This window comes from Chionomys nivalis, chromosome 5, assembly GCF_950005125.1.
Source record: "Chionomys nivalis chromosome 5, mChiNiv1.1, whole genome shotgun sequence".
In the NCBI taxonomy this organism is placed as follows: Eukaryota; Metazoa; Chordata; class Mammalia; order Rodentia; family Cricetidae; genus Chionomys; species Chionomys nivalis.
Window position 1 is genome coordinate 58144109 of NC_080090.1, and position 23507 is coordinate 58167615.

General features: G+C 41.4%; 1 protein-coding gene across 2 annotated transcripts; it reads left to right on the forward strand.

The window, feature by feature from the left end:
- Positions 1 to 2999: 2999 nt before the first annotated feature.
- Positions 3000 to 22793, forward strand: LOC130874605 (dimethylaniline monooxygenase [N-oxide-forming] 4-like). Of its 2 annotated transcripts, none has more exons than XM_057769995.1 (10): positions 3000 to 3220; positions 4629 to 4766; positions 6977 to 7117; positions 8453 to 8641; positions 9613 to 9775; positions 11828 to 11970; positions 14716 to 14903; positions 17024 to 17376; positions 21365 to 21434; positions 22119 to 22793. In XM_057769995.1, exons 3-10 carry the CDS (start codon positions 6986 to 6988, stop codon positions 22549 to 22551), a joined length of 1671 nt encoding a protein of 556 aa, XP_057625978.1. In that variant the 5' UTR covers positions 3000 to 3220; positions 4629 to 4766; positions 6977 to 6985; the 3' UTR covers positions 22552 to 22793. The 2 variants fall into 2 exon arrangements, with proteins under 2 accessions (XP_057625978.1, XP_057625979.1); XM_057769996.1 differs by having other exon boundaries at positions 4633 to 4766.
- The last annotated feature ends 714 nt before the right edge of the window (positions 22794 to 23507 follow it).

Below are 23507 nucleotides of genomic sequence, written 5' to 3' on the forward strand. Positions count from 1 at the left end.
CTTAGTGGCAGAGCCCCCAGAGCCATGTGTGGGGCTCTGGGTTCAATCTCCAAAATTACAAGAGCAAAAGAACTTTCCCAAAGTGGTGGAGGTCTGCCTGCCACAAAGGATCTCCATTCTTCTCCAGAAAAATCCCAATTCCTACCTCATGAATACGAAAGACCCAGGATGTTATACAATCCCCACAATCTTTGGCCATGCACAAACAGTAACTGTGGTAGTTTGAATAAAAATGGCAAGCAAAATGGTAGTGGTACATGCATTTAATCCCAGCACTCAAGATCTCTGTGAGTTCCATGCCAGCCTGGTCTACAGGGAGAGTTCCAGAACAGCCAGGGAATTAGAGTTAAGGTTAGGCACTGATGCAAAGGCCTGAAGGGGAGCTGCTTGCTGGCTTGCTTCTTCTGACTTGCTTAACCTACCTTCTTATAAAACCCAGAACCACCAGCCCAGGGATGGCACCACTCACCATGGGCTGTACCCTCCCACATTGGTCACTAATTGAGAAAATGCCTTACAGCTGGATCTCTTAGAGGCATCTCCTCAACTGAGGCTCCTCCCTCGCTGATGGCTCTAGTTTGGGTTAAGTTGACACACACAACCAGCTAGCACAGGAGCGATCCATGCCTTCTCCTCAACTCCAGGGAGTCTATGGTTGGAAGTGCCTGCTTGTTTTCCCATTCCATGGTAAACATAACTCTAGAGAGGAGGAAGGGCAGGAGGTGGCAAGGAAGCGAATGGACAAGTAGCTATTCTTGTGCTTACCGCTTTGTTTAATACATAATCCTTTGATGTGGGGTTTTTTCTCTTTTCCTGTTTTGTTTTTCATTGGGATTTAGGAGGCAGAGTCTTGTTTTGTAGCTGTGTCTGGCTTGGTACTAGCAATGTAATCAAAACTGGTCTCAAATGCACTACAGTCCTTTAACTTCAGACAATGTGTACAGGGACAAGGGTTCTGTATCATCAGTCTCAGCTTTGGGTTTTTCCCCCCTTTAGGCAAATACTACATCTCAGAGTGGTTTTCTAATTTTCTTTGGGTCCAAAGATTAGTCAGTATTAAAGTTTAAACCCTGTGTTCTACTTCTGAGGTGTATTCTTCTTTCACCTTAGCTCACTCTAAACTGATAGACTCTCAAATAAACTCAGTTGAAATGGAAAAGCTACAGACTTAGAAAAACATAATGAGCCAGAAGTCCACCTCCCCTGGGCCCACCACCGCACCAGCCTCACAGCAGGCTGAGCACCAGTGAGTGTGGAACCAGAAGGCCTGAGAAATCCTTCACTACAACCCCTGGAGTCTGGGAGATCTGAGGACTCAGAACCTCTCCTTGCTCCACTCACTCAGTAAACCCATTTTGTGTCTGTACCTGGTGCTTCTGACCACATTGTGAGGCAAGCTGCAAAGCCACAGGGACACAATCCCCAAGCCCACCTAATGGTGCAACAGCAAGCATGAGCAGAGGGTAAAGGAGAGCCTCAGTGACAGGATCACAGGACACCTGAGCTAAGGAGCACACCTGCGCTGGCTCCCAAGACAGAGGTGGACCTGTAGGCACACTTTGCTTCTCAGGGCGATACAGATATCAGAATGAGGAATGCACACACTAGGTTTGTCTTGCTGGGCCCATGGGCATAATACACGCATGCTCCCCTGGTTTCACAAGGCAAATCCCCCTGTGATAATAAGTGGTGCTTGCTCACAGAAACCACAGAGGGGTGTACAGCTAGATCCTGCTGCTAAAACGCCACAGATGGGGGCGGGTAATTATAATCTCAGCTCTGGGGAAGTTCACACACAAGGATAGCAAATTTGAAAGGTTAAAAAGACAGAGCACATAGAGAAACCCTGTCTCAAACATGAGAAAGAAATGAGTCTAGAGCCTTGAGGTATTGGGCTGTTGCTCCCAAAGGACAGCATTTAGTTAAACTGAGCAGATCACTGGGCTTCCCAGTCGGGTCTTATCTGTCCACCTTTATTCACGTTGCCTTCCTTACTCCTTCAGTTGTTTGCATAACTGACTTCTGGTTCAGAAAATGATCAATGAGCCATGGCGGAGAACATCCTTCAATGACAAACCTAGATAGGACACCATGACTCTGGTGACTTCCAAGCACTGAGAGGAAGAACAAGACCTGGTTCCTTGGTGTTACTACCACTGCTCCTTCATCAGTTGCTCTTCCTGAGACCAGGTGAATGCCTAGAAAGTATTTTATGTCCTCAGTTTTTACCAGCCCCCTCTGCTGATAGAATCTGAGGTACACACCCACTCAGGAACCTTGAAAGTAAAAACCACAAATCTTGAGTTAGAAAACACCAGTGGCCATGAATTAATCCCTGCACTCTGGAGGCAGAGGCAGGCAGATCTCTGTGAGTTTGAGGCCAGCCTGGTCTACAGAGTGAGTTCCAGGATAGCCAGGGCTGTTACACAGAAAAGCCCTGTCTCATAAAAGGAAGAAAGGAAGGGACGGAGAAAAAGAAAGAACAACAAGCATAGAAGAATGTGGTGGCCTAGATTATTTTATTCTTCATATTTTATTTCTTTCCTTTTATTTTCATAGCTCCTATGCTGATTTAAGAGGAGAATCAAGTAGCCACTGGGAGGTTTCCCAAGCTCCAGTCAATGAACCCATACCATCCACATATGGGAGTATTACTAAGTGTTCCTAGTTATCAAACTAAAAATGAAGCCATTGTGTTGGGAGGAGAGGGAAGTTGTCACGAAGTAGTGGGTGGATATGATCATATTTCATTGAATACATATAAAAATTCTCCAAAAATAAATATATATAATTAAGACAGAGAATGAAGTTAGGGTGTTGCTGAAAAGGATGAGAGTTTGGCGCCCTCTAAAGGCAGCAATGATAACAGCATGATCTTTCAGTGCCTTGGATTTTAGCTCTTGTGCTGAGGAGGGTGTGGGAAAGGGGCGGGACTCCTTTCTTTCCAATCTGAAAGTTGCAATCTTAGCTGTCACTCAGACCTCCACCGAGATTGCGGAAGTGTAAAGTTTCTCTCAACACAACTCGCTGTTGTCAACAGCACGATAGAAGATGCAACTGGCTTTTGTGTTGAAGTAAGAGTTTGATCAAAATCAGCACTCTTTTCTCTTCTTAAGACAAGGCTCCGAGATAGAAGTTCTTCCTTGTGTCATAAAACAAACACCACCTTTGACTTCCCAGTTTTGGCTTTAAATCCTAGAATCTGCTCTATGCTTGCAAGGTAAGTGTCCTGGGTTGTTTTGCCTTCAAGAGGAAATATTCCAAAAACTGTTTGTGTAGATGCAGAAGGGAGAGTGTGTTTTTGCAGGAGTGTGCTTTGCTCCTGGAGTTGTTGACTAGCACAATAATGTCGAGGAGACAGAAAGTAGAGCAAAGTTGGAGGAGGCCGTCCAACAAGAAGGCCCCGTGTCAGTCACAGCCATGGGTCCTTCAGTGATCCCTCTCTATTCGTTTTGATCTCGGGATGATACAGCAGTGAATGTCCCTTGGACACCCAAATAGGAAAACACAGGCAAGCACAGTGACAGTAAATTGGCTTAGCTCATCATCAAATGACGGTTCCCTAGAAACCCTAGTCGATTCTGCCATCTGCTGTCACCTATGTTTCTCCACATCTCAGAACTGTTTGCTGGTCGGGCAGGTATGAGGTGGGGTTTTACTGTTGTACAAAGGTCCAAGTTCAGAAACTCAGGCCTCCCAGCCAGAGAGTAATACAAGTATTTCTCATGTTCTAGGGTTTTTAGAATTGACAGAGATGGCACATTTTCTTAGCCCTTCAAGATAGAATTCATAACTGATTGTTGACTCTGGATTTTCCTTGGCTGTTTGTTGGGTTTTTGCTGTGTTTGAGGGTTGTGTTGCTTTTTTCTTTCTTTCTTTCTTTCTTTCTTTCTTTCTTTCTTTCTTTCTTTCTTCATTTTTTCCTTCCTCTCTTTCTTTTCCTTCCTTCCTTTCTTGTGGATTTGTTTTTATTTTATGAGTAATTTTGTCTCAGACATGATACTTCCAAACTTGATAGAAAGAGAAAACTACTTTAACTGTACCTTTTCAAGAATTTTGGCCAAGGTTACGAACTTGCTTAGAGGCAGAAACTGAAGCAGAATTCAGATCTCTCCATCTCCATCTTCCTTATGACCTTCCCTTACTGATACAGATACATTTTCAAATGGCTACCCCTATCAGAAGATCACAGTACTCAAATACTACTATTGAAGTGTACAGATGTGTCTCTATGATCAGCTAATAATCAGCACTAGAAAGACTGGTGCTGTGGTCCAGTTTTATCCCATGGTCCACTCCAGACTGGGCCAAAGACATTGTGTCAGGATTTTTACCAGGGCCAGCTGCTCAACAGGACCTACCACATGTGCCGTCTGTATGTCTGCCTCTCTCCTTCACGCCACAGCCTGGTTCGCTGCTTTCATTGTCTCTAAGACTTTATTTCTCAGATCTAATCTCTGAGGCTCTCTCACTTGGATTTCCACTCACAGCTCAGTCTCTTCAGTGCCTGCACCGAAGTGTCCCCAGGGCACAGCAGTGACCAGATTCCTTTGCTGTAGTCTATTCTACTCGCATACTTTCCCCTTCACCAATTTAATCAACAACCACTTCTCCTGTGTCTTTGAAAGACAGAGCAGAGCGGAGATCTGACCACTTCAGATCTTCTCTTAGTGGCCGAGCAGTTCAAGTGTTCTTCTTGGTGAAGGCCGTTTTGTTCCTGGTGGAAAGCATTCCAGGTGTTCTTCTCAACTCAAGAGAATCCACAGGTATGTTTGCCATGTTTGCATATTTCCAGGAGCTACCTCTCCGAGGGAGAAAGATAGGAAGGAATGAACAGCAAGTAAATATTTTGTGATGGATCTTTTAATGTAAATAATATGATATTGTTTACACAGTCCATTAGCATAGGTATATTTCTTATTTTACCAGCAGTCTATCTGAGAGTGTTTTGGTTGTTGTTGTTGGGAGGTGAGTCCAATAACTTTTCAGCAGCTGCTATTGTCACTGTTCTATGGCTGTGAACAATATGACCAAGGCAACTCTTTTTTGGTTTTTAATTTAGGTTTTCAAGACAGAATATTTCTGTGTAGCTCTGGCTGTCCTGAAACTTACTCTGTAGACTGGCTGCCATCGAACTCACAGAGATCTGCCAACCTCTGCCTCCCTGAGTGCTGGAATTAAAGGCACATACCACTGCCACCCGGCCAAGGAAACTCTTATAAGAGAAAGCATTTAATTGAGGGCTTGCTTACACTTTCAGAGTTTCAGTCTATTATTATCATGGCAGAAAGCACGGCAGCATACAGGCAGTGGATGAGAACTATACCCTGTTCCACAAGCAGAGAGAGAGAGACACTCTGGGCTTGGCATGGGCTTTTGAAACCCCAGCGGCATGCTTCCTTTAACAATGCCACTGCTCCTAATCCTTCTAATCTTTTCAAATAGCACCACTCCCTGGTGACTGAACATTCATTTATATGAGCCTATGGGTACATTCTTCTTCAGTAGCCAAGTTCAAACTTTGTTTTGCTGCTTCTAAGGTCCGTTCTCTTTTCACCATAACTCACTTTGAACTAAAAGACTCCCAAATGAACTTGGTAGAAATGGAAGAAGTAGAGATTTGAAATGCAATGAGCCAGGTATGGAGATACCAAACCTCACAGAGAGTTGAACACCAATATGTTTGGAACAGGAAGCCCTGAGAAATGCCTCCAACCTGAGCAGATCCTCAGTGACAGGATCGCAGGACACCTCAAGCCCTCAGCTCAGGAGCATGCCCACGCTGGCACAAGCACCAGAATCTCACCTGTGGGTAGACTGCCTCACAGAGCATTGCAGACATCAGCAGTAAGGAGCACTGGGTTTCTTTGGCTGGACCTGTGGGCATCGTACACACGTGTGCTCCTGGTCCCACAAGGCAAATTCCACCACAATGAGTGGTGCATGCACAGAGTTGCTGTACTGCAGTGCATGTATTAACTTAGGGAACACAGCTCCGTTCTCCAAACTTCATATTTGAAAGCTGGAAAATAGTACCTCGGGTTTGGTATCATTGATATGATCGAACAGGTTTTCATGTACTTCTTGACTAACACTATGCTTTTCTTGTATAAATTGTCCACCATGTCAATTTGTTCAATTGGTATTTTGTCTTATTATTTTTCCCTTTTATTGAAAATAGATTCTTTCCTCATACAAATTTCCCTTTTTATTGTTAATTTATAAGCTTATTTTACATAGCAAGCATAGAAGTATCTTGTGTATTTCAAAATATTTTCTTTAGATTAATTAGCTTTATTTTACTTTTAGAAGCTTGTTTATTTTATTATTTTGTATAGATGAGCATTTTTTCTAACATTTATGTATGTGAAATGTGTGAGACAAGTTCCCGACCAAGGCAGAAGAGTACATTAGATCTTCTAGGACTGGAGTTAAAGACAGTAGTGAGGCATCCTGTGGGTGCTGGGAAGAGAACCGAGGTCCCTGGAAGAATCAGTATTCTTAACCACTGAGTCATCTCTCTAGGAGAATATTTGGAAAAGCAACATGAGAGTAAAAGGTTCTATTAATACTGAGAGGCTATAGGAATCCCACTAGGTAAAATGTACTAACTACACTCAGTAATAAAAATAAAACTGGATTTAATTGAGCACTTGCTAGTAACACATGTACTATTGAACCCTTCCAACAAATACTAGTCATTTAACCTTCACAAAAACTCTAGTGATTTTCACCATCACCCCCATTCTCTTGACGAGAAAAGCAAGGTCACAGAAAAGTGACGGCAATTCCAAGGTCACACAACTAAATAGAGCTAAGACCGCTTTTTAAATCAAAATGGCCCAATTCCAGAACCTGTAATGTTTGATCAAACTATGATTCCACTTTCACCCCCAGAGTAAATAGGAGTATTTCTAACACTACATAGGTTGAGTCCTCTGTCAAGCGTTCTCTTCTTTCCTTGACCTCCACACAGAACATAACCATGGTCAAGAAAGTCGCAGTGATCGGAGCTGGCGTGAGTGGCCTGTCCTCTATCAAGTGTTGCTTAGATGAAGACCTGGAGCCCACCTGCTTTGAGAGAAGTGATGACTTCGGGGGACTGTGGAAGTTTGCTGTGCGTAGTTCCCATCCTCCTAGCCCAGTAATCATGATCCAGTCACATGCACCTTCTGCTCACTTGGTGACCAAAACAGGAGGAGCTCACTGAATCATGCTAAATACGTGTGTGTTTCCATGATAAACCCTGTGTGAGATGTTGTCTAAGGTGTAAGGAACCTTAGAAATTGGCAAGGCATAGTCAAGGGCCTGGAAAAAGAGTGGGATCTGTTATCGTTATAATATCATCATAGTTGGGGATGGTTTCTGGACTTGTACATTCTAAAGGTTGCAGAGTGCCACATCCTGCAAGCTGGACAGTCTTGGTGAAGAAGGAGAGGATTACACACTTGTGAGGATGAAGTTGGAGTAAAGTTGTAGTGCCCCAACTCCCAGACACTGTTCGGATCTTATGTGGGGATCATTCATTCACAATGTATTTATTATGTCGCTCTGCCAGGATACAATGATGCACAAAACAGGCAAGGACCCTCACCACCCTCCACATACTCAAGAAAGAGAACAGACACAGTAAAGAGGTTCTTGTAATGCAATGAAAGAGGCTCTAAGATTCAGATCACCAATGCTGTGGGCCCCACAATTAATTACCTTCAGCAAACCCCTGAGTTCCAGAAGGCCTCTAGAAGAAAGGGACAGGGAAAGAAGAAACTTGAGAGGGAAATGGAGTTGACCTCAAACATATGAAGTTCATTGATGCCTAGAAGGTAGATTCTTTTGTTGTTTTGTTTTTGAGTGATAGAAATCAAGATCAGGGAATGGGCTAAGGAATACAAAAGGAAGCAGAGATTGCCAGTGTATGCTGAATCTTTTCTGATGTTTGAGATGGGAGGGAGGGAGGAAAGGCTAATGAGGGGGTTGGGTTTTGTTCCTAAAATTATAATGTTTGATATTTTTAATGGCAATGAAAATCATACAGTCTGCAAATATGAACAGAGTGTAATGAAGGAAATTGTGAAGCAGTTCCCTAGAGAAAGGCAAGGAGAGACATGTCCAGAATGAGTGGAAGGAGTCACTATGACAGGTGAAGAAGAAGCTACCAGCCAAGACTGACCATCAGTGGAATCATTTAAGGACCATTTTGTACTGTCATCAGCTTCTTTGTTTGTGATGGGGCAAAGATACTGCACTTACTCATTACAGTCCCAATAAGGACGCCTTACCGTGACAGCATGGGCATCCAATTCTCAGTTTTCTAGAACTCTTTAAAATTATAAATATGATGCTAATTGCTCTGAACCCCTTTCATCTGGACTACCAGGAAGCATCAAGGCAACTGAGGTTCCCTTCCAATGTGTTCCTTCTTTCCTGCATGCTAATTATACCTCCACTACAGGAAACTTCCAAGGACGGAATGACTAGAGTCTACAAGTCACTAGTGACAAATGTCTGCAAGGAAATGTCATCTTACAGTGACTTCCCATACCAAGAAGATTACCCCAATTTCATGGAGCACAAGAAATTCTGGGAGTATCTCAGGGAATTTGCCGAGCACTTTGACCTCCTGAAATATATCCAGTTTAAGGTAAGATGGCTTGGGTCATGGAAAGTTCGTGAATGGAAGCTAGCCTAGTCAGTAATCTAATGGAAATGAGATGACCAAATAAACTTTTCTCTTATTTTTCTCTTGATAGGAATAAGATAGCTAATTTCCTCTCTCTTCCTTACTCATATCATTAAAATCCTGAATTTCCTAATTTCTCCTCTAAATGTCAAACTCTCTGTCTTAGGGTTCCTATTACTATGAAGAGACACCATGACCATGGCAACTCTTTCAAAGGAAAACATTCCATTGGGACTAGCTTACAGTTTCAGAGGATTTGTCAGTTATCATCACAGTGAACCATGGGGGGACATGGTGGCATGCAGGCAGACATGGTGCTGGACATGTAGCTGAGAGTTCTACATTTTGACCCACAGACCACAAGAGACTATGTGCCATACTGGGCGGAGCTTGAGCATAAAAGTCCACCTCCACAATGACACACTTCCCCCAACAAAGCCCCACCTACTCCACGAAGACCACACCTCCTAATAGTGTCACTCCCTATGGGCCAAGCATTCAAACACAAGTCTGTGGGCCATTCCTTTTCAAACTACCACAGTCGCATTTAGGATACAACTTAGAATGTTTTCCTGAGAATAAAGTAATGATTCTATTTCAGAAACCCAATGGGAATAAGTGACTACAACCCTCAACACAGAAAGTATGGTGGAGGAGAGTTTGCTTTCCTGGCTTTCCCCAACACATTATCAACTATGACTCATTTCCTTCTCACCAATAAAAAGTCCTGTTTTATCCTTTCAATGTCTAAGTCATGATCCACTTAGGAGCACCTGTGAGAACATACACGATGCTTAATTTATCTAAGAATGAGATAACTGTTACTTACAAACCTTGTTTATATCATAAGTTACTCTACTTAAAATAGTAGATGAGTTGATATATCAGTCACAGTATGAGAGTCAAAGACAGTGTTTGTCTTTTGCTTATAGACTACTGTGCGCAGTGTAACACAACGTCCAGACTTCTCTGAAACCGGCCAGTGGGATGTTGTCACAGAGACAGAGGGCAAACAGCACAGAGCTGTATTTGATGCTGTCATGGTTTGTACTGGGCAATTCCTGAGCCCCCATTTACCTCTGGAGTCCTTCCCTGGTGAGTCAGTTCTACCTGAGACCATCAGTACTCTTTTGGGTTCTTTTAGAGGAAAAATGGCTTGTTCATAATTAAAAATACTTAAGCAGGCTTATAGACAATGTCATATTTATTTATATTTACTTAGGAATTACAGGCACAAAAATATTTTGAGTGGAAAAAAGTCCTACTTTGTGTATAGTTTTACTATTTATGTACTAATATAAATACTGTGATTGAAGCCTTATCATACATGTCCACTTCAATACAGTGATCAACTAAATCATAAAATATCAGATCTATCATTTTTAAGAAGCTTTAAATTTGGAGAGGTCATTTGAATCAGGGCTTGTCTATGATTCAAAACCTTGAAGTAAGAGAGTGCAGTAGCTGGACAGGTAGCTTTTTAAAAAAAACAAACCATAAATCAATTTAAATGAATAAATTTACTCTTTAAAATTGCCTATTACACCTCTCAGATCAGGGTATTTTAAAATCTCGTTTGAAAACAGTTGGACACATTCTTTGTAACATTTTTATAATTGGTAAACCTTTGTCTTTGAGGTCCTAATCAGTTATCTTAAAAGCTGACAGCTACTCAAATTCAGATGTGATCAATAAAAATTAGGGAAGTGAGGATTACTGAAATGTAATAAAACTGCTCCTAGTCTGTGTTTTCTTTCTGACCCTGGAAGATATTAGTAAGTAAAGTTTTCTTTTCTTCTGTTATTTTTATATGTGTATGTGATCACAGTATTTGTAGTGTGGTGTACACACGTGTGTATAGGTGCCTGTGTGAAGATTCACAGAGGTGAAAGGAAGATGTTGGGTCTTCTGCTCTGTAACTTGCCACCTTATTCCTTTGAGATAGCGTCTCTTGCTGACCCTTCTGCTGGGCTGAAAACCAGCAAACCCCAGAAAGCATCCTGTCTTCACCTCTAACAGTACCTGGGTTCCAGGCATGAGTGAGGCCACATTCATCTTTCTACACGAACGCTAGAATCCAAACTCAGGTCGTCATGGCTACATAACAAGCACTGTTACTCAGTAAGCCATCTCTTGGAAATATTATTTAAAAAATCAATCACAAATAAATGGATTATTCTATTAAAAATATGTATAGGAATCGAGTGAGAATTCAACCTTTAATTTCTCAAGATGCAATATTTAAATGCTGTCTCAGTTTGAACTCAGGGATTGAATTCAGACGGATCATCAGGTTTGATGCCTTGTCCCCTAACGCACTGCACCCTCCAATGACTCTTCATCAATATTTTTATATGTTGCCTTTTTAAACAATTTATTCCAGGCTATTTTGTTGTAGCTATTATAAAGGGAATTATTTTATTCATTTCTCTATCAGATATTTTTCCATTAATATACAGCAATAATACTGATTTTTGTATGTTGGTTTAGTATCCTACAGTTTTGCTTAATTAATGAATCTTATGATAGTTTTGGAGGGATCTATGGCATTTTCTGTATATAAAATCATCTTCTGTGCCAACAACGAAAACATCCTTCTTTCCGAACTGAATGCTCTTCTCCTTTCTCTTCCTTTATCGCTCTAGCTAGGGATTCCAGTAGCACACTAAAAAGTAATCATCACAGGTACCTGTGCTCTGCCCCAGACATAAGGGATGCTTTCAACCTTCTCCCCATTTGATATTATATTACCTATGGGCTTATTTTGCACAACCTTTATTATATTCATGTATATTCACAGTGTTCACACCACAGTGTCCAAAGAGATCCAGAGGACAATCTGTAAAAGTGTGTTCTCTTCTTCCACCATTTGGTTGCTGGAAATACAACTCAGGTTGTCAGACTTATCAACAAGCGCCTTTACCCATCTTAAGTCCTCTCTCCAGAAGTTATCAGTATTTTTAGCAAGGCAGGTTGTAACAGATCTATTTGAGTTCACCAAATTCCTAAAAGACTTGTTCTTCACATGTCTTCTTCCTTGAATAGTGATACAAGCAACATGTGTCTGTCTCTAGGATTTCCCTATCATTGTGTACTGCACAATTATAGCTGAAATATTTCAGGTAATTTCATCCTTCCTTGCCTCAGGGATCCATAAGTTTAAAGGACAGATCCTACACAGCCAAGAGTACAAGATTCCGGATGCCTTTCAGGACAAGCGCATCGTGGTGGTTGGTCTTGGGAACTCTGGAGCAGACATCGCAGTGGAGCTCAGTAGAATAGCAGCCCAGGTACACTATTTCTAAATCAGTGTCTGTGCCCTTATGAGCATGAACAGTGGCTCAGAGAAGTTATCAAGACCATAAACACTTTCCTACTGGTAAATTCTGCTGGCATTAGGGAAATGAGGCATACCCAAAGCCACTCTTGGTCTGCCATGTCAGGAGACACACTTTACAGAAACTGACTTTGTTCAATGGACTGCAGAAAAACCCTGGGAATGCCTAGCCCTGGGTGGTGTGCAATGAATAAGATCAACTAGGCAAGCGGTTTCACTCAAACGAAGCTCTCACTCATATCCTTTCTCCCTCTTTCCCTCACTTCCTCCCTCTCTGTCTCCTTGTCTTCATCTCTGCATCCTGCACACCCACTCTCTGTCCATCTCCCCACAACTGTTGCTCACTTTTCTTTATTGAAATAGGATCTCACTATGCAACCTTATCAAGTCTTAATTAATTTCTTACTTCAGAATCCCAAACACTGGGATTACAGGCAACCAACACCTAGTCATCTTTCTTTTACATGAACCCTCTGTAATTCTATCAAAACCCCATGTTAGAACTCAATGGTAAGGTTGTTTGGCAAATGTTTCTGTATTAGGGTTTCTATTTCTGTGAAGAGACACCATGACCACAGCAACTCTTTTTTAAAAATATTTTAAATGTATTTATTATATGTTTAATGCATATACAAGCTAGAAATGTTGATTCAATTTTCTTTTTTAATTTTTATTCATTTTACATACCAACCACATTTCCCCCTTTCACCTCTCTCATTCTACTCAGCCCCCACCTCCACCCCCAATTCACCCCTATCCACTCCTCCCAAAGGGTAAGGCCTCCCCCATGGGCAGTTAACAAAGCCTGGCACATTGAGATAGGACCAAGACCCTCCCCCCTGCATCAAGGCTGAGCAAGGCATACCACCATAAAAAATGGACTCTGTCTCTTTAAAGACTTTACCCTTTTTTGCATTAACTTTATTTTATAAATCTCCATATACTTTATCTTTTATCCTTCAAGCCTCCATACATTTATTCAACATTGTGACCCATTTAGAGGTCTTTTATGTCTGAATCTGTCCTTTTGCATTGTTTGTAATTCTCTACTGCCTTAAAGAGCTTTTAAAATGGTAAACAGCTTGATTGCCTCTACTCTGGATGTTGGCTCCTCCTCTTTCCAATTTTAAAATGGTGGACGTACCATTTCTGCTAGTTCTGGGATTGCCAGGGAGAAGCCAGACTCAGGGAAGGCCTGTTCAAGCACTCTCTACACTATTGCTTAGAGTCTTAGCTGGGGTCATTCCTGTGGATTTCTGAGGATTTCCCTAGTGCCAGGTTCCTCCCAACCTCATAATGACTCCTTCTATGAAGATATCTCTTTCATTTTTCTCCCATTCAATCCCTCCCCCAACTCAATTATCCCATTCCCTCATGTTCTCATCCCCCATCCTCTCCCCTTTACTGTCCCCTACCCTTAGTTTACCCAGGAGATCTCATCTATTTTCCCTTCCCAGGGAGATTCATGCATCCCTCTAGGATCTTCCTTGTTACCTAGACAAACATGGTAGGTACTCACTCATAAGTGGATAACAGATGTAAACTAAAGGATAACCAGACTACAATCCACAGCTCCAGAGAAGCTAGGTAACCCAGCAACTCTTATGAAGGAAAACACTTAATTGGAATGGCTTACAGATTAAAAGGTTTAGTTTATTATTATGGGGGACATGGAAGCATGCTGGCAGACATGGTGCTAGAGAAGGAGCTAAGAGTTCTGCATCTTGATCCACAAAAAACAGAAGGAGCCTGTGTACACATTGGGTATAGTCTGGGCGTAGGAGACTTCAAAGTCTGCCCACACTCAAGGTTGCACACTTCCTACAACAAGGTCAAACCCACTCCAACAAGGCCATGCCTCCTAATAGTGCCACTCCCTGTGGCATATGGGGGCCAATTACATTCAGACTACAACAAATTCCAACTCATCTACTAGAAATAAGATCTGTTCTTTGTTTTAATATAAAAACAATCTTTAATTTTTAAGTATGTGAGATGATTTTAGAAATACTGAACAACTCACAAGTTAGAGATCTATTACACATGCATGTATTATAGGAAAACTATTAGATCTCAAAGAATAGGTTTATGTTTAAATTGGATACAATTGGTTTTCTAAACCTTTTAATTCTCTATTATTCATATGTTTAAAAAAAGTTTCCAGATCAGAGCCTGGAGAGCTAGCCTAGTCACACAAATAAACGCTTGCCACAAAAACATCAGGATCAGAGTTGCATCCTCAGGGACCCCACAAAAAGCCAGCCTGTGTGTACTTCTGGGGAAGCAGATTCCTGGGGCTCACTGGACAGACAGCCTCAGCTGATATTTGAGCCCCAGGTGCAAGTGAAAGATCTTGACTCAAAAAACAAACCTGAGACATGGCACCAGAAGCTCACCTCTGGTCTCCGCACATATGTACATACACACTCACACATATCTGCGCCCATGTAGACCACAAACACACATAGCCAGACAACATATGGTACCTACAAATATTACAACTATTTTCATAATTCTATAAATAATATAATGAAGATACTATAAATCAAGTGATGTGTTTTAGGGTAATAATAACAAGAATAAAATATGGTCATATGGTCACCTGTGTTGGAAAACCAGAATATAATTTGAAACATATCAAGGAAAAAGTACTTTGAGGTGTTTGATATGTGTTTATCCTTCTTGCTCTTCTTCCCAGGTGTTTCTCAGCACTAGAAGTGGTGCCTGGGTTCTAAGTCGTTCTTCAGGTGGTGGCTACCCTTTCAATATGATGCTCACAAGAAGATGTAATAATTTTATTGCACGCGTTCTGCCTTCATGTTTTATAAACTGGCGTACACAGAAGCAACTTAACCATGAGAATTATGGATTAAGCATTGCAAAAGGGTACTTAAGTTTTTATTTCATGGGAAACCTTCGTTTTGTTTTCACCATTTTTACTAATATATGCAAAGTTCACATGTCAGTGGCGTTCCATACATGCATAGAGCATCTGCTATTCAAAGCTGACCTCCTATTTTTCCTCCATCCTTCTTCTGATATCTTCCCCACCTCTAGTAGCCACTATTCTGATTTTAGCTTCCACATATGGGAATGAAAGTGCAACAAGTTACCTTTTTGTTTTATGTACTTCATGTAACATACTCTTCACGTCTCTCACTTTTTCTGAGCTGGAAGAATTTACTTTTCTTTAGGCTGAAAACACTTGTGTGTGTGTGTGTGTGTGTGTGGTGTGACACTTTTATTCATGCATTTGTTGGTGATTATTGAGGCTGACTATACCTTAGCTATTGTGAATAACGCCACAGTTAAAACAGGCATGCAGGCCTCTCTTTGGAATGATGGTTTTATTACTTTTGGATTTATACCCAGAAGTGAGATAGACAGATGCTATGTAGTCTTGGTTTTTTTTTTTTTATTTGTTGTTTTTTGGTTAGTTTTGTTATTGGTGGTGTTGGAACCTCTCTAGGCTCTTTTCTGTTTTGGAGGGAACACAGTCTACACTCCCATCAAAAGCACAAGTATTCCTCTTTATCCATATATTCACCCACGTGTTTTCAGAAAAACAATATCCATTCTAACTGGAGTGAGTGAGCATCTCATTGTCAGTCTCATTGGGATTTTGATGGGGAGTTTAAATCAGCATTCCTCATTCTGTATTATCCAGATCTTTACATGTTCCATAACTACACTGCCTTAAACGGCACTGTCTTAATTCCTCCTGCTACGAGCTTATTTCCCTGGGACATTGCCCATAAAGCTCCACAGCAGTTCTTGAAACAGGCATATTCTCTGTTTAGTAACAACAATAAATAGTAAAGTCACAATGTGAGAATAAAAGTAAGGATTAAAATTTCATTTCCAACCTGAAAGGAAATTTGATTTGGCTTTGGGGCTTCTTGAAACTGCTGCCACCCAGAAATTCAGTGTGCTCAGCATCAGTGACCACAGACTGTTGACTCTCGCTGTGTGTGAGGATAAATGTCTGGTCTGACTGTGGTTAGAGGTGGAAATTCATGAAATAATTCCTGAAAGCGGGATTTCCTGAAATAATATTTCTTAATATACTAATCTGTAGAATTATATATTGGGAAGAAAAAAACTATGAATTCATGTGATGTCATTAAATGTGATTATAATATATGCCTAAGTCAAATATTCTTCAGCAACATCTATTTTAAAATATAAGGAAAGTAAGTCACCGATGACAGTGTGATCTCTGTCAGTTTTATAAAGACCATGTGTCTGATGTGATTGTATAATAACAAAAGTAGCCATTCGTGTAAATAGGTTAAATGTTTTTATTTTACACAAATAGTTTCCTACTGATTTCCTCTTGACCTAATATAACATTTGGGGGCCTGGGTGATATGGAACCCCAAGCTGATCATCAAATCTTTAGTTGTATATTCTATCTTTATACTTTAAGTGTTTCTGTGCTATGGGTATAGCTCAGTGGTAAACCACTTGCCTGGCATATGTGAGGCCCTTGTTCAATCTTCTAAGTGGAAAAGGAAAAAAATGGAAGAAAAAGAAACAAAAGCACTGCTCTAGAAGTGTATTCCAGTGAATCCAGTTAAAAGAAAGTGCTGGTTCACTGCCTGGGGGTAAAGTTGCCTGCTGTCAAACCTGAAAACCCAGGTCCAGTACCAAGAACACATAGGAAAAAGAACCCAATTCCTGCAAGTTCTCTCTCTCTCTCTCTCTCTCTCTCTCTCTCTCTCTCTCTCAGCATATATGCATGTTTGGTGTGTGTGTGTGTAATTTTTAAAAATGGAATGGCAAATTGAGTTATGAGGGAGTCATTTTCCACATGCCTTCTACAAAGAGCAAGGAAACAGCATGTTTTATAAACACAGTTATTGTTTATCAGATTGCCAACTTCAAACTAGACACTGGTCAACTCACTTCCTTGACTTGGCAGATAATTTAAAACTGACTGAAGAAATCATTTGCTAAGGTCCCTTGTAGGTAACTATAGTGAATATGTTTTTCCTCATTCAAAGGAAAGAAGCAAAATTTGTCGTGAATGATGAGCTACCAAGCTGCATCCTCTGTGGGAAAGTCACCATGAAAACTGGCATCAAGGATTTTACAGAATCCTCTATCATCTTTGAAGATGGGACAACAGAAGTCAGCATTGATGCAGTGATCTTCAGTACAGGATATGAATTTTCTTTTCCCTTTTTTGAAGAACCTCTCAAAAGCCTTTGTACAAAGAGGATCATACTATACAAGCGAGTCTTTCCCCCAAATTTGGAGAGAACAACATTAGCCATTATCGGCTTGATCAGCCTTACGGGGTCTATCTTAGCTGGCACAGAGCTCCAGGCACGGTGGGCTACAAGAGTATTCAAAGGTATGTTTGCTCTATTAAACACAAATGCATCAACTGAATCTTAAAGTTACTGTCCTGCCATTTACCTGGTCAAACAGACATGAGCTAAAGTAATATAAAATACTAGAAGCTAACTAATGAGCAATTAATCATATATTAGTGTGACATTATATGTGATGTGTTTGTCATTCCATCTGACTGAAGGTAAGCTATGCTGACTCTGAGGATGGAAAGAAGTTACACAACAGAGCTGATCAAATGTTTTAGATTAACTGAAGTTTGAAGATCCCATTCTACTCTAGTTCAGTCTTGCCTTTTGGCACTAAAAGCAAAATATTATATTGCTTCCAAAGAATGACATTGAAATAATACATCCTGAGATGAAATTCGAGGTCTCAAGAGAGTGGCTATCAGGTGGGGTAGAGCAGAGACGCTGCCCCAAGCTGCAACCTGTAGCCTAAGCTGTTCTCAGTCCCAAAGTCCTCCAAGCAAGGATCGAAAGATCCTTGGCTTCACCACAGAAAGAACTTCAGGACAAGCCAGTATGAAGCAGGCCTGGAGTTTATCAAACAAGGCTCTTGGGAACAAAGTAAAGTACACACATCTGGCTTTTCAGAAAAGTAACCTTCACAGCAATTGTTAATTGTGCGGGAATTCTTATTTATTTATTTTTACTTAAAATTTCCACCTCCTCCCCTCACCCTCCTCCTCTCCCATCCCCCTTCCCCTCTCTCTCCAGTCCAAAGAGCAGTCAGGGTTCCCTGCCCTGTGGGAAGTCCAAGGTCCTCCTACCTCCATCCAGGTCTAGTAAGGTGAGCATCCAAACAGACGAGGCTCCCACAAAGCCAGTACATTCAATAGGATCAAAACCCAGTGCCATTGTCCTTGGCTTCTCAGTCAGCTGTGCGGGAATTCTTGATTCTGATCTGGTGAAAGGCTTCAACCAAATTCCATGCCAACATCATTTTCCCTGTCTGTCTATCTTGTCTCATAACTGTTCACACATGCTTATAAAAATTTGATCCTGGGCATTACTCCTTGTCTGTTATTGCTCCAAGAAGCTAAAAATCATGGAGATGCAGCTTGTGGGGTCCAGTCCCAGATTGAAACTTATTAGCTTCGTAAAGATCTCTCAAGAGCTCAGGTCTTTCATCTATGTAGTATTTTTTTAAGGATTTTTTAAATGGGTACTTTTTTTTAAAGCAATTAGCAGAGTACTTGACGGGCCTTGAAAGTTCACTAGGCGATAACTGTATCTCTTACTATTGGCATCTTACCACACCAGTTATGTTGGCAAGCATTTTAAAGAACTCTAGCTGTGTTGTTTTTTAATATAAACAGCATTCACATTGGGACCGAACAGATAACCTTAATAAACAAAAACAAGCACAAGTAATGTCACACTGTAATTGCAATAGACATCAACCTGCATTGAAAACCCATGCTTAGGGTTGAAGCATTAACTCAGAGGCTAAGAAAACTGAATGTTCTTGCAAAAAAAAAAAATGCAGGTTCAGTTCCCAATACCTATATGGAAAATTATGACCAATTTCAAGCGATCCAGCACATACATATAGGCAGAATCTCATACACATAAAATAACAAGTATTTTTATAGCAGTCTGTGCTCTCTTAAATAAATAAATATTCAATTTGTATTAATTATTTGACTCTGTAGGTGGCTCTGTTTAATATGTGTTTTGTAGTGCTGGAGCTGAACACAGAGCCTTGCATGTGCCCAGCAAACAATCTACCACTGGGCTTCATTCTCAGCTTTTATTTATTTATTTATTTATTTATTTATTTATTTATTTATTGGCACAGGCTTTTACTAAAATTTTCAAGCTGCCTTGACTTGTGAACCTCCTGCCTCAGACTTTGAGCAACTCAAATCACAGGCCTGCACCACAAGGCCTGACTACAAAAATCCTATTTGAATGGAAGGAGAGGATAAGACAAGCTTATGAGATCCTTATATTGCAGAAAAGGAATCACAAGCCTTCATTAAATTATCAAAAATTTGTATTGTTTTAAAAGAATATTAAAGTGCTTTCACGGCACTATCCAAAAACTGTAAAAGCACAGAAGATCCTTTAGTACCTAGTGTTGTTGATGCACAATGAACTGTAAAATATTTATTCAAATGATACAGTTGGCTAGACACAACTGGATTGGTTCATACCACGTAAATAATTGCACAGTCCACCAGAGAGCTTTTAAAAGGCAGCTCAGCAGACATTCTTGTTCGTTTTTGACAAGACAATAAAACCCTGGCAGAAAACCCAGCACAGATATGCGTCAGACCTTACTCTGAGGATAACGCAACACACCTTAGGGTTGCCAGTTTTTACCAGTCAGGGCCGGACTGGCCAGAATAGGATGATGGACAGGGTGGATTACCAAGGTCACAAGTAGTCTGAGGTCAGTAAGGAAAGCTGGAGTGGGAGGGAATAGCTAAGGGTAAAGTTCCTTACATAAAGTAGGCTAGGTTAGAGTTCCAAAAAAAAAAAAAACAAAGGGACAGAATGAGATTTTATAAAGATTTATTTATTCATTATGTATACAACATTCTGCCTACGTGTATGCCTGCACACCAGAAGAGGGCACCAGATCTCATTACAGATGGTTGTGAGCCACCATGTTGTTGCTGGGAATTAAGCTCAGGACCTCTGGAAGAGCAGCCAGTGTTCTTAACCTCTGAGCCATCTCTCCAGCCCCCAGAATAAGATTTTAGATGCTGGGATCTGGGCTGCTAGAGAGAGAAAGGTCAGAGTCCGTGAGAATAGACTAAAATTAAGATGAGCAGGGGCAGGGTTCAAGGTCTGCAACTGTCCTGAGAAGGAGGCTTATCACCTCTCTAGAAGTGATGACATCTGGGAGGATGGAGCCAATACATAAGGCAGACTAATGTCTCGTGCCAGCTCTAATCAAATCCTCAGAAAGGTTATACTCAGAGGGTTAAGAAAGGTCACATGTGCCTGGTGGTAGTGGCACAAGCCTTTAATCCCAGAACTAAGAAGGCAGAGTTAGGCAGATATCAGAGTTTCAGGCTGGTCTGGTCTAAACAGTAAGTTCCAAAACAGCCAAAGCTACTCAGAGAAACCATGTTTCAAAAACCAAGACAGAGAGAGAGCGTGCAAATGACAGACAAGTCATATGAATAAGTTCTCACGAGTTCAAGCTGTAAACAATCACAAGGACCAGCCATAGGTGGCAGAAAAAGAAAAAGAAAAAAGAGAAAAAGAAAACCAAACTTCTTTCCCATGGAGCATATAAAGGATTATTTAAACACTGATTGAAGCAACAATGGATAATCTGAAGCAGGCTCACCCCTATCCGCTACACCTGGGAAGAGCATGAAAACACATTACAGAACAATTCCATGCCTTGAAGAAACCAAGGTCGCGAGACTCCGGTCCTCTTGGAGCACTCTCACGAGCACTCTGCTTCCTAGTTACCCTAAATTCCCGGATCACATTACAACAGAGATGGTCCTCACAGCACGCCAGAGAAAGCTCCTCTGAGGCTGAGCACTGCCCACACAGGAGACTTCCCAATAAGAAAACTACCTCTTCTAACACATTTGACCTGGCAGGGTTAAGAAAGTGGGGCTCTCAATGTGTCCCTTTAAACAACAAATGTCTTGAACACACACACACACATACACAAGAACCACACAGGCGTGGTACACGATGTGATATAGGTTGTGTTGAGAGGGAGAAGCAGGAGCGTGGCAGTGGGTAGAGAAGAGCTCCAACAACTGCAGGAGCAGAAGTGATGTCTGGTGCAGGTGCACAGCTGAGAACTGGGTGGTCCCCCAACACTCCTCTGAGAACCAGGCGATGAAGGCACCTAGTTAATGGGATTTAACCTCCAGGAAGTTCCCTGTAAAGTGTAGTTCCACACCAACCTCCAAGGCAGAAGCAGAGAGAGGCCAGAAATGAGAGGATGCAGAACTTATGAAGAAGAAAAGCTAATGTCTTTCCTGTTGCTTCTGGTCTTGCTCACAGGGCTCTGTAACATCCCTCCATCCCAGAAACTGATGGCCGAAGCCAGGAAAAAGGAGCAGCTCATTAAAAGGTATGAAGAAGGGTAGAGCTCGTTGTGGGAAAACATTAGTAAGTTCTGTGCAACTACCCGTGGCTCGTGCCTCGGACCCTGTCTATCTGTCTCCCTTTCACAGGAAATCCAGTCTGTACGCATTTACTCCTAACCTTGCAAGATTTGCTTGTCTCATCTTCCACACTCCTTAAACTGGATGAGCACCAAAATTCAATCTCACTCCCAGATGGCCTCATCCTGGCCCGGAATTTAAAATATCATCATAGAATTGTGCTGTCTGTATATGAACATTTTTTTGTGATATTTTCTAGGTTGGGCTTCAGCTCCTCAACACAAATAATCCTCATCCCTCAGCCCCCACAGTAGCTAGGACTATTCCTTTCCTGGTCTATATATAAAATGCTTTCTTATCCTGTTCATTCATTGACAACATCTTGTTTGGACAGACATGACTTAAGTCTCATGTCATGCTCAAACTCCCCAAGCTTTCTTTTCTACTTTCTATAACAAATTTGCCCTAGCCAATATATTTGCTAAATAAATGCCCCCTCGCTCACTCTTTTTCATAGAAAAGCATTCCCAAAATAAAGTTTGATCTAATATAGCAGTAACAAAATGGTAGAGTGAGGAGTAAATCTTATAACTCAAGATATGTAGACCAGGGCTTGGTTGATGAATATTGCTTCTCTGTTTTGCCCATAGGGGTGTGATTAAAGATACTAGTGAAGACAAAATCAACTTCATTTCCTACATGGATGAGATCGCTCAGTGCATAGGCTCAAAACCCAACATCCCACTTCTGTTCCTCACGGATCCAAGACTAGCCTGGGAAGTTTATTTTGGACCATGTTCCCCTTACCAATACCGCCTAATGGGCCCTGGGAAATGGGATGGAGCCAGAAATGCCATCCTGACCCAGTGGGACAGGACCATAAAACCACTGAAAACTCGGACTCTTCCCAAGTCCCCTGAGACTGCCACTCTGTCACGTTCCTTCAAAGTTTGGGGGGCATCTCTCCTACTTGCCTCTCTTATACTTTTCTATAAATCTTCACTTTTTCCTAAGTTGCTGCAAGACAAACTACAAGGAAGAGTTTTCCCTAGCCGTATACTATGGTACATCAACCAGAATTGACGAGTTGGTGCCCATTGCGACATTGGAGGAAGTATCTGGGGCACCCTCATAAACAGACTGGCTCTGCTTTCAAATACCGGGTCAGTTTTCATAGGTTGTGTCATCACAAAGCAAGGCTGCCTCTTGTTTTATCACATTTCTGTGCATTTATTTGCCCTTCAACCTTCTACCATGTAAGGACACAGTAAAATCTCTCACCAGAAGCTGCCACTATGACCTTGAAACCTGTGACCTCACAAATCATGAGCAAAATAAAATTCTTTCATTTTACCCATTTCACGTATTCTGTTGTGGTACTGGAAAGTGACCTGAGATATCTAGTTCCTGGTTGCTGAGGTTTGATAGCAGTGGTTGTGGGGGCTGTATCAAGTCATGACAGTTCCACCTCAAACATCTTGTGTGTGCCTCCTTTCTTTCCCTTCATATCTTCCAAGTTCATTTCCGGGTGGCTCTTACCAAAATGCCAGGACTTTCTACTTGGTCTCAGTACTTTCATTTGCATGAATAAAATGCAGAGTCTGCCCCTTTACCTAAAGTTGTTCTAAATTAACCTATGGTGACTATTTCTAACAAAGTCCTGCTAGAAACAAGATGGAACTCCAATTGGCTCCTTTGGGAGTTCTTGTATTTATCTTTATTATGGTGGATATGTGTGTGCACATGACATGGAAGGGGCATATGTGTACCATGGCACATATGATGTAGACAATGGAAAGCTTGGTACACTGGGTCACCTCCTTCATTTTTGTGGGTTTGAGAGATGGAATGTAGTATGCCAGGCTTTCAATGTAAGTGACTTTACCTGCTGAGCCATCTCACCAGCCTGTGAAGTTTTAATATAGAGATCAAGCTAAAAGATGTGGGCAGTGGAGGTAAATTGTGATGCAATACCTACCTCCCAAGACTGGCAACAATGAGTTTACTTTCCTGGAACCTAAAGAAGGAAAGGAAGAAAG

Coding starts and splice junctions, on each gene's coding strand:
- LOC130874605 (XM_057769995.1), top strand. CDS start 6,986: ATGGTCAAGAAAGTCGCAGTGATCGGAGCTGGCGTGAGTGGCCTGTCC. Junction 8,642..9,612: donor TGAAATATATCCAGTTTAAG/GTAAGATGGCTT, acceptor TTTTGCTTATAG/ACTACTGTGCGCAGTGTAAC. Junction 11,971..14,715: donor TCAGTAGAATAGCAGCCCAG/GTACACTATTTC, acceptor TCTTCTTCCCAG/GTGTTTCTCAGCACTAGAAG.